At 36.1% G+C, this 11232-nt stretch overlaps 2 protein-coding genes across 2 annotated transcripts in view; both read left to right on the forward strand.

Annotated features, from left to right (window-relative positions):
• Positions 1-11232, forward strand: part of LOC126707954 (lysine-specific demethylase JMJ32) — a 64737-nt gene that overhangs the window by 20053 nt on the left and 33452 nt on the right. The window lies entirely within an intron of this gene.
• LOC126707953 (heat shock factor protein HSF8) lies at positions 2667-10790 on the forward strand. Its single transcript, XM_050407715.1, has 2 exons — positions 2667-3148; positions 9079-10790. Exons 1-2 carry the CDS (start codon positions 2849-2851, stop codon positions 10363-10365), a joined length of 1587 nt encoding a protein of 528 aa, XP_050263672.1. The 5' UTR covers positions 2667-2848; the 3' UTR covers positions 10366-10790.

An 11232-nucleotide genomic window follows, 5' to 3' on the forward strand; every position in this document is an offset into this window, starting at 1 on the left:
TGCATTTCACTAAAATTTTTCAGAAAACAACCTTATTTTACGCCAGCTAAATAAAGAAAGTTATAAAGGTAACATGGAAATTGTTGGCAAAAAAAATCTTATTTTAAGAAACATAGGAAAATAATGTAATTTTTTAAGAAATACATTTTAAAAAATAACTCATTTTTTAGAAATTATTAACATCGAAAAAAACGGGTGTAAGAACTAAGAGCACTAGCATTTGGGGATAAAAAAAAAATTATTTTACATCTTCAAACCTATATTTATTTTACTAACTTATTTTACAACTTACTCTACATTTCAGTTTTTATTTTTATATACAATCCAATAAAATAATATAAACTACTGAATAAAATAATAAAAAGTATTATTCTCTCTTTTTCCTTTTACTATCTTTTTCTCTTCACATACAACCACTTAATAAATATTATTTTTTCTTTATAACCTATGAATGCTAAGGTTGCATATATGCAGCCTTTACCATTCATAGGTTGCAAATTTTTTTAATTATACAAACGGTGTTGGAATGAGTTTTTGTTGTCTTGGTTTGTAAAATAACAATGGGGGTGGAAACATCCTCCAATGCTAGTGCTCAAAACTAAGAGATGCTCGAAGTCCATCACTGTATGTTTTTACTTTTTAGAGATGCGAATTTTGTAGTCCATAAAATATTGCTAAATGGGCTTATTTTTGTTGTTGTTGGCTCTTGTTTTTGTCGTCAGAGTGGAGCACTGGAGATGGGGAAGATTCCATTATACTCTTTCATTCTTCGCAGTGATGTGAAGTAATTCAGCTGAAAAAAAAAGGGAGTCATCCCCCAAAATTTTATATTCTTATATATTAGGACTTATATACGTATATCTCATTAATGTTCAAAACAAATTAATTTAGATAATAAGGTACAGTTGTCTTCTTATCAACCAATTTTATTAGGTAGAGTGTTTTCAATTTTAGAAATCTGTATTTTTTTTTTTAAATTTTAAATTGATTTTATTAAGTTTTAAAATATGTTTTTATTACAATTTTTTTTTAAAATAATTAAGTGATCATTTGTAATGCATATAAGTATTCATTAAAAAAATTATTTTTTAATTTAGTGATCATATGTAATGCATATAATTACTTTGTTTATCACTCTTAATTGATGAAATCGTGACTGGTGGGTTAAGTTTACCTTTTCTATTATCTGAAGGGATCAATCAACAATGAGAGTAGATGAGACCGATCTTAAATCAATGCAAACCCAATAAAACCTATTTACATTTGGTCATAAGTTAATATCAATTAAAAACTAACTTTTTTATTTTAACTTTCAAAAAGAGTCAAATAATAGAAGTGTGTTTGACATCCAAAAATGAAAGTCTAGGCATATAGGGAATAGACCAAAATGTAAAAGAAAAAAACCAGTTAAAATGTCATTTTTAATTAAAATCGTGACTTAAAGTCAATATTTCTAATTTGAAAATGTGACTTCAAGTTATGATTTCAGTTATAAAGGATATTGTGTATATACTATGGTTGTTAGAATCCTGATCCTGAATCTTAGAATCCTAAGATCCTACAATCCTACCCTATAAAAATGATCCAAATCTGTGTAGAATCATTTATGGGGTAAGATTTGCATGTGATCAGTGATCACAATCCTAGATGATGGAATGTAAGACCCTATGATCCTACTCCATAAAATCCTTACTATCCTACCTCATAAAATCAATTTGGATTGGTGTAGATCGTTCATATAGCCTCTAAGAAACAAAATCAACATCCATTAAGGCTATTATAATTATTTGTAATTATGTCTCTCTATGGTAAGTTTAGGATTGTCTAACCGTATTGATCAAGTTGTAATAGGTTTTGAAGGGTTTGAAATTTCTCATTATCTTAATACAATTGAAACATTTGCAAAGTCTCTATAACTTTGGAATTGGGATGATTTTCTTTTTATAGCCAATGATAGATTTGTTAATTTGGAACTTTATGTATTATTTTGGTCTTGGAACTTGGAACTTGTATTTTTAAAATTTTGAAGTTTGTCATTTATTTATGTATTGGTAATTGGTACTGAGTAGTTAGCACATTTTATGAGTAATTTATGTCACATTTACTATTTTTCTTATAATTCTTTAATGTATATTATCATTACTAATGATTTTTCATTATGTTTTTTCCAAAGGGAAAGTAGAATCTTCCGTTCCCACGAAACCCAATCGATCTTAGGTATGTGTGCAAAACACTCTATTGCAATTTCAATTATTATTTATAACCTTTTGCAATTTTTATATTCATCAAATTGCCCATTGAGATTAATTTTTATCAGTAATTATGAATAGAAAAATCACGTGATTACATTAAGAAAACTGATCAAATAATTAGATCACATTCCTAATAATTTTTACAACTAACTCAAATGGGTGTGTTTTTTGTTGGACAAGTTTTATATGTAACCTAGATTGCATATAAACCTTTTCCTTTATATTTAGGCCTAGAGGGAAAAAAAAAAAAAAATACATATATAGGAACATTGTGAAATGGGGGTAATTCACAACAAATAATGCATAGAGAAAAAAAAAAATAATATTGTTTCTCAAAATAATAATAATAATAATTTTTTTTTTTGGGTTTCGAGTGTATGTATAAAAAACATGTTTCATTTCCTATGCCTTGCAAGTATCTATATCCAGACAATTACAAATTCACGACACACTGATTTGACAATTCCCTTTTTGTCTATCGTGTCCGTACAATCTCCCTCCCAAATCAATCCATGGTCTCCAACTTCGCAACCCTTCCAAAACCCTAAAACCCCAAATCCAAAACCTTTCCCCTCCTTTCATTTTCCATTTTAATTATGGAATCCGTTGTCACTACTGAAGGCGATTCTGCCGCCTCCAGCGGCGGCGGCGGTGGCGGAGGGGCGCAGCAACAGCAGCAAGCTCCGTCGCCGATGCCGAGTGGAACTGGGCCGCCGCCGTTTCTGAGCAAGACGTACGACATGGTGGACGACCCGGCGACCGACCCGATACTGTCGTGGAGCCCCACCAACAACAGCTTCGTGGTTTGGAACCCGCCGGAGTTCGCTAGGGATTTGCTTCCCAAGTACTTCAAGCACAGTAACTTCTCTAGCTTCGTCAGACAACTCAACACCTACGTAAGGCTACTTTTCTCTTTCTTCCTCTCTATTTTTCGCTCTCTCTGTGCTTGTTGTTTTTGTTTTTATTGTTGAGTAAATGAGTAATTAGGGATTGGGAACTTGCTTTAGTTGTGTTGTGAAGTTGGATATGTAGACATGGATTGAAATCAATTGGGGGTTTATGATTAAAAAAATATATATGTAATTTAAAACAGCTCGTATGTTGTGGTTGTGACTTAGATTAAGTATTGTTTTGGTGAAAACTTTTGGAAATTGTTAAACCGTGAGATTTAAGGAAATTTGTCTGTTATGATTTAGGGATAGGTTGCGTTCGCAATGCACGTTGTCACCCCCCATTTGGTTGCTGAGAACCCATTACGTAAAATTGGGAATTGATGGATTATGTTTTTGTTTTCTTGTTTTTTTGTTGCTTTCTTTGTTTGGAAATTTTAGAAACTCATTTCAACTAAGTGGGATGGTCTTGCCAATGAGCTTTATCTCATATGGCACCTCCTCCAATTAAAAAAGGGTGGGGAGTGAGGTCTTGGTTTCAATATCTATTGAGTTGATGTGGAAATTACTATTAAAAAAAAGGAGAAAATAATAACTAAGTAGGTTGGTGCTGTCAGGGATATGATGCTGTTATTTCTATGTCCAAAACGATGAAAATTTTGTAAGATTTTGATCTCTCGTCTCCCTATTTTTATCAGCAACCAAATGGAGCAGAAAGGGGGAGAAAAGGAAAAGAAAGCCAGTCTCAGTTTGATCATGACTTGATTACAAGGTTAATAATGATTTCATTCTATGTACGATCTTCTTGTTGCATTTGTAGTCCAAACCTACTTAGTAAAATAGAAAAAAAAAAGAAAAAAAGAAAAAAAAAATATTTGTAGTCCAGAACTAGCTGAACACAAGGTCAAACATATGAACTAATTAGAGGGTAGGGATGCACCTCTTGCAGCATTTGAAAGAGCTTCAGAGAGATCCAGTTCTGTGACCTACTGGATAGGTTATAGAAATTCTGGTAGTTTTCTTTTGATGATAAATGTGCTCTTTAGTCTTGTTGAAGTCTATAAATAGGTTATCTATGGTCACACCTGAATCATAAAAATGGTGAATCTAAAGTTACATTTTTTCTTTATTTCACAAAGCATTAAGGTGATGTTCTGAAATGAGTGTATGTCTCTTCCTCAAATCCTATTTCTAAAGTGTAAGGGTGGATATTCTAATTTTTGGTTTACATCAAGAATGTAAAGGAATTTGGTGACTCTCATCCAAATTGGCTGCCATCATTTGTGGCCCAGCATATGATTGCATCCAGTTCAGATGGAGTTTACTCTCTAGTTGTAAGAGAAGATCAAATTGGTTTGTGTTTAGAAGTGAACTGAGAATACGATTAAGCTTGTTGCATGTGAATAAAATGAAGATTAGTATGACATGTAGGTTGACTAACATTGGTCGGGTGTTTTTGTATTGAAACCTTTTTTTTTTTTAATTGCAGCAAACATCCTATGTTAAGGATAATTTGTTTGGAGGTTTTACTTTTTGTGAATGTGGTTAATGTTAAGTTGTTGAAACTTGAAATCCATTCTTTTAATTGAGCTACATATTTTGGATAATATTTGTAGTTTGTCTATGATTTCTGGATATGGGCATCTATTGTATTTTCAGGATAGACACATGGACACAAGGTGTTGGGCACAATTCCTAGAACTCTAGATATTGGGACTTGACTATTTTTGAATATACATGCAACCCACTTCTTTACACAGATACTCTAGCTTATATTGATAATATGGAATCTAGATGTTAATTTTGATAATTTTCTTTTCTTATTTAATGGAGTGCTCTTTTATATGAGTCCTGTTTACTTGGGTTGTGCCCCTTTTGAGTTTTTCTAATTTAGTTATTTTACCTATATCAAAAAAGGATATAAGAACTCTATTTTGTAAAACAAAAGTACTAGCTACATATAAGTTTTGTTTTCATTCTTCTTTTCTTAAAAAAAAAAAAAAAAAAAAAGAAAGAAAAGGAAAAAAAAAAAGGAGAGAGGAAAATGCAGGCACTGAAATTCTGCACTTCTTTTTAATGTTAGATGAAAGTGAAGTTTTAGATAAGTATTCAAATGAGTTTTGAGCATTGATGGACATAAGTGACTGTGACCTTGAGTATTTGATACACCAAATCTTGTCTATGAGTGTCCTACTAAACATGGTTTAATAGTTGACTATATGAATCATCCCTTGATGCAGACGGAGACAAAAAACAGGTTCAGTTTTATTTGATTTTAGGAGTGAAGGGTTTTTTCCCCATAAGTATGGAGGGAAATGAAATACAGGATATTTAATGGAGTGGAGACCTCGTTTGATCATTGTTCTTGACATCATTTTTTGAGTGATCTTGAATTTTTGGGTCTTGGCAATAGTGATATGCAGTCTGTTGTAAACTTTATAGTTTCCCTTTCATTTTATTGTATTTTTATTCTATGAAATACTTGCACTATCTCATGTAAATACCATATGTACGTGAGGTTTCCCCTCTTTCTCAATAAAATTATTACTTATAGTAGGCTAAAGAGGATAACCTTATCTCTGAGAATCAAAATTCGTTTGTTGGTGGAAGGCAAATTTTGGATTCAGTGCTCATTGCAAATGAGTGTCTGGATAGTAGGCTAAAGAGCCGGATTCCGGGGGTGGTTTGCAAGCTTGATATTGAAAAAGCCTATGACCATGTCAATTGGGAGGCTTTGTTTTATCTGTTGGACCGAATGGGTTTTGGGTTGAAATGGAGGGGGTGGATTAAGGCTTGTGTTTCTTCTGTCCGATTTTCAGTCCTAGTAAATGGATCTCCTGAAGGTTTTTTTGGAAGCTCCCGTGGGTTGAGACAAGGAGACCCGTTATCCCCGTTTTTGTTTCTCTTGATAATGGAGGTTTTAAGCAGAATTCTGAAGAAGACAGAGGAGAATAACCTTATTCGGGGTTTTCATGTGGGAGCTGTAAATTCTATTGGTGTGCGGATTTCCCATTTGTTATTTGCGGACGACACTATCTTATTTTGTGATGCCTCTATGGACCAGCTGCTAGCTATAAGGTTGGCGCTGTCTTGTTTTCAGGCTTTTACAGGATTGAAGGTCAATGTTGGGAAAAGTGAGATTGTCCCTGTTGGGGAGGTGAATAATCTAGTTGCACTGGCTAGTATTCTGCATTGTAGAGTGGGGAGTTTGCCTATGAAATACTTGGGGATGCCTTTGGGAACTTCTTTTAAGACTGCTTCGATTTGGAATCCTATCTTGGAGAAGATGGAGAAGAAACTTTCAGGGTGGAAGCGACTTTATTTATCTAAGGGTGGTAGACTCACTTTACTTAAGAGTACTCTCTCTAGCCTTCCTACGTATTTTTTATCTCTCTTCACTATTCCTAAAGCAGTGGCTGCTAGAATGGAAAGTATTCAGAGGAATTTTCTTTGGGGGACTTCTGAGGGGAACTTCAAATACCCTTTGGTGGCTTGGGAAAAGGTGTGTTTACCGGTTGAATTGGGGGGATTGGGGATAAGAAGTGTGGCGTTGTTTAATCAAGCTTTATTAGGGAAATGGTTGTGGCGTTTTGGTCATGAAGTTACCCATCTTTGGCGGAGAGTTATCTCCACAAAATATGGTGAGTGTCAAGGGGGGTGGTGTACGAAAGTGTGCAGGAGGACTCATGGATGTGGCCTTTGGAGAAGCATTCAGGAAGGATGGGAGAGTTTTTCTAAGCATCTGTCTTTTGTAGCGGGTGATGGCACCCGTATCCGCTTCTGGCACGATAGGTGGATTGGGGATAATTCCCTAAAAGATCTATACCCTGAACTCTTTGTTTGTTCAACTGCCAAGGACGCTTGCATCTCTGAGGTTTTGTGGCTTCCAGAAGGAGGCACTATTAGAGTGTGGGATTTAAGGTTTCACAGAGCTTTCGAAGATTGGGAACTTCCTGCATCTTTTTCCCTACTTCAGTTTATCCAATCGCGTATTCCTCGGGGGGTTAGGAGAGATTCTCTTTGTTGGCGGCTCAAAGGTAATGGTAAATTTGACACCCGATCGTATTACCATGCAATTCAGAGTAATTCGAACTCTCAGTTTCCTTGGAAGGGTGTTTGGAAACCTAAGATTCCTAAGCGAGTGGCCTTCTTCCTGTGGACAGCTGCTCACGATCGGATTCTCATGTTGGATAATCTCAGGCTTAGGGGTCGCATTTTGACAAATTGGTGTTGTATGTGTTGTTGTGATGGGGAGTCGGTTGACCATCTCCTCCTTCACTGTCCTGTTACTCATACCTTATGGACCTTCATGCTTCAGGCTTATGGTATTCATTGGGTTATGCCAGGATTGGTGGCGGGATTGTTGTCTTGTTGGCATCAGTGGCTCGGGAAGCACAACTCGAATATTTGGAATTTGATTCCAGGGTGCATAATGTGTACTGTTTGGTTGGAACGGAATCGTCGCTCCTTTGAGAACAAGGAGAAGACGTTGGATGAGTTGAAGGTTTTAAGCCATCGTAGTCTTTTTGAGTGGTCTCGTTGTTGGGGTTTTACAGAGTCTTCGTCTCTTCCAGAGTTTTTGTCCTCCCTTAGTTTTTCTATTTGATTTCCCTCTTCTTTGTTTGGCTGTTTGTTTCTTCTGTTTCTTTTTGTTCATCATCATGAACATCTTGTATTATTCATCTTTTATTTATTAATAATAGTTCTTATATTACCTATCAAAAAAAAAAAATTATTACTTATAAAAAAGAACAAAACAATTTCAACTCCAATTTATCAGAATGCCTTCTCCTTCTTAAATTGGATTGAGAGGTTGAACGTTTTGTTTTAGACATTAGGCCAGCCTCTTTTTGCTCTCCTTCTCATGGATGAGGAATGCTCCATAAAGCCAACGTTTGGGCACCTTCTCATGGTTGAGGAATGCTCCAGCACCATCTCAAATTTGAGTTCTTAATTTTGTTGACTCTCTTTTATACTCTTTTTTTTTTGGGTGTGTGCACACGCATGCAAGTGATCAACAATTTCATTAATGTAAAAACGGGATGTATACAAGAGAGAGAACAAATAAAGGGTGCAAAAAGTAAGTATTAAAATTAAAAAATTTCTTGAAAACTAGAAAACTTGAGGGGAAAGCTGGAATCAAGGGTTTAGTCCATTTTTGAGGAATCTTTAATAAATCATTCTTCAATCTATCTACCGGAGTCTCCTTCGTGTAAGTGATCAACAATTTCATTAACATAAAAATGGGATGACAAGACATAGAACAAAAAAAGGGTGCAAAAAGTAAGTATTAAAGTTCAAAATATCTTGAAAACTAGAAAGCTTGAGGGGGAAGCTGGAATCATGGCTTTGGTCCATTTTTGAGGAGTCCTTGATAAATCATTCTTCAATCTATCTACCGGAGTCTCCTTTCCTTCAAACATTATCTCATTCCTCTCTCCAAATACACCACATCATAAATAGGGGAATGGCCTTCTAAATGTTGTTTCCTTTGTGTTTACCAAACCTCCTTTTCCACCCCTTGGAAACTTGATTTTCGATGAAGGTTGGTGCAAAACAAATGCCCAATTGTCAGGACTAAATTTTGAAATGCTGCTCCTCTAATTCTTGGATGAGCTAGGGTGTTTGGTTTTACTACAGAGTTTATTCAATGAGTTCCAGTTGTCCCTACAATTAAAATCATCCTTATATGTGGTAAAAGATAGCATACTTTTTCAGCCTTACTGTTGTTATGTAAATATTTTACGTTTTTATTTTCATTTACATTGTTATCTAAATTTAGAGGTAGACATAATTATTCCAGTTTCTTTGTTCATAGATGTTTATGTCTCCATGAATTCTATTCATAATTTTCTTTTTCCTGTTTAGTATTTATTGTTTTGCTAGGTTGGGATCACTCAACTTTATACTCTTTGTGTATTCTGCTGATTGAACAGGGTTTTAGGAAGGTTGATCCAGACCGCTGGGAATTTGCAAATGAGGGTTTTTTGAGGGGTCAAAAACACCTGCTTAAGAGTATTAGTCGGCGAAAACCTACACATGGACACAGTCAGCAACAGCCACAGCAATCACATGGACAGAATTCATCAGTAGGGGCTTGTGTAGAGGTCGGGAAGTTTGGCCTGGAGGAAGAGGTAGAGAGGCTTAAAAGGGACAAGAATGTGCTTATGCAGGAACTTGTCAGGCTGAGGCAGCAGCAACAAACTACCGACAATCAGCTGCAAACCATGGTGCAGCGTCTTCAGGGCATGGAGCAGCGGCAACAACAAATGATGTCATTCCTAGCAAAGGCTGTGCAGAGCCCTAGCTTCTTGGCTCAATTTGTGCAGCAGCAAAATGAGAGCAACAGGCGCATTACTGAAGCCAACAAAAAACGAAGGCTCAAGCAAGAAGGTATTTCTGAGAGCGAACATTCTACTACTACTTCTGATGGACAGATTATTAAGTATCAGCCTCAAATGAATGAGACAACTACAATGCTTAGGCAGATCATGAAAATTGATGCTAATTCCAGGCTTGAACCTTTTAAAAACAATGATAGTTTTCTGATTGCTGATGGTTCATCTTCATCTGATGCAACGGACACTGGTAGCTCTCCAAGCCGTTTATCTGGAGTGAGACTGCAAGAGGTAGCACCAACAACAGGGCAGTCATCTTATATGCCATCATCTTCAAGGGTAGCTCCAAGGGTATCAGGGAATGGACCCTCAGCTGCAACTTCCGAAATTCAATCTTCACCTCGTGCTGTAACTTCTGATAAAGTTACAACACCATTCCTAGATATGAGTGTGCTGGTTGGACCACAAGATGCACCTTCCATTTCAATTCCTGAGGCAGATGTAATCATGCCTGAGCTCTCTCAAATACCTGAAATGATGCCTGGAAGTATTGTTGATATTCCTGAACAAACTTACATTGGACTTGAGACAGGCAAGAGTGGATTTCTAGATCCCACTTCTTTGGAAGTGAATGAGCCAATTCCCATAGACATTGATAATATTTCCCCAGATCCTGAAATTGATGCCTTGCTAGACAATTCTGACTTTTGGGATAACTTCCTTGTGCAAAGTCCAATGCCTGAGGACATTGAATTAAACTCTGCAGATGGTTTGTCCAAGGAGAATGAAGCGCAGCCAGATGAGAATGGATGGGAAAAATCTCAGCATGTGGACAAGCTAACAGAACAAATGGGCCTTCTTACATCAGATACCAAAAGGGTTTGATAGTGGTTACTAATTGCCCATATGGGGACCCTAGATTTAGTATACTCTATTTTTTTAATTTGGATTTTCCTTTGCCTCATGTTGGTGCTGAGTTAAATGAACGAGCAAAGTGGTGTTAGTGGCTATATGTTCCTTTGTACAGTTTGATGCCCTGCTCTATGGAATGACTGTAGACGGCCTTTGTTTGAAGGAACAACTTGTAGTGGATGCCTTTTTCTAAAATTTTATGGCCCGTTTGGATAGATGGGAGAAGGAGGGGGAGTGGAGGAGTGTAGAGTAGAGTTAGTTTAATATAGACTTAATTTTGAACTAAATCTACTCTACTCCCCCTCCCTCACGGGCCATTAGTCTTCTTGTACCATTGCAAATATTTCACTAGTTACATTACCCTTCTTTGAATACACGTTTGTTCATAGTTATCTGAAGCGATCTTAGTAAATATCTGATGCTTTTGGTATTTGACATAGTAAATGTAGGTTTTAGGCTGCTTTAGGCTGGATGCAATGCTCATAGACAAATTCATTCAGATTGCACATGGATATCCCATGAACATGGGTCCATCTTATTTTTTATAAAATCTTCTGAATGGTCAACGGGACATCACACAGGCGTAGTATCATTGAGATAATAGGACCTAAATGTGGACAGTCATGTTTAGCCTGAGCAAGATGCGTTGTCAGTTTGTGTTAGCCGTGGGCTTTACATCTTATACTGATTCGAGTAGAATTGATATTTTTCTCCAGTGATGATCTAAGGGTGGAAGGTTGGCACACCTTTGAAAGTTGAAAGGACAAAAAATAGGTTTTCACATACATAAAAAAGACAGCTATATTTGTAGATTGGCAGTACGTACGCTGCTCTTTTTAT

The sequence above is a fragment of the Quercus robur genome, chromosome 12, assembly GCF_932294415.1.
Source record: "Quercus robur chromosome 12, dhQueRobu3.1, whole genome shotgun sequence".
Taxonomy (NCBI): Eukaryota; Viridiplantae; Streptophyta; class Magnoliopsida; order Fagales; family Fagaceae; genus Quercus; species Quercus robur.

What these genes read in the sequence shown, in the direction of transcription:
- LOC126707953 (XM_050407715.1), top strand. Translation starts at nt 2,849, where the DNA reads ATGGAATCCGTTGTCACTACTGAAGGCGATTCTGCCGCCTCCAGCGGC. An exon ending in TCAGACAACTCAACACCTAC is followed by an intron (nt 3,149 to 9,078) that starts GTAAGGCTACTT and finishes CTGATTGAACAG; the next exon opens with GGTTTTAGGAAGGTTGATCC.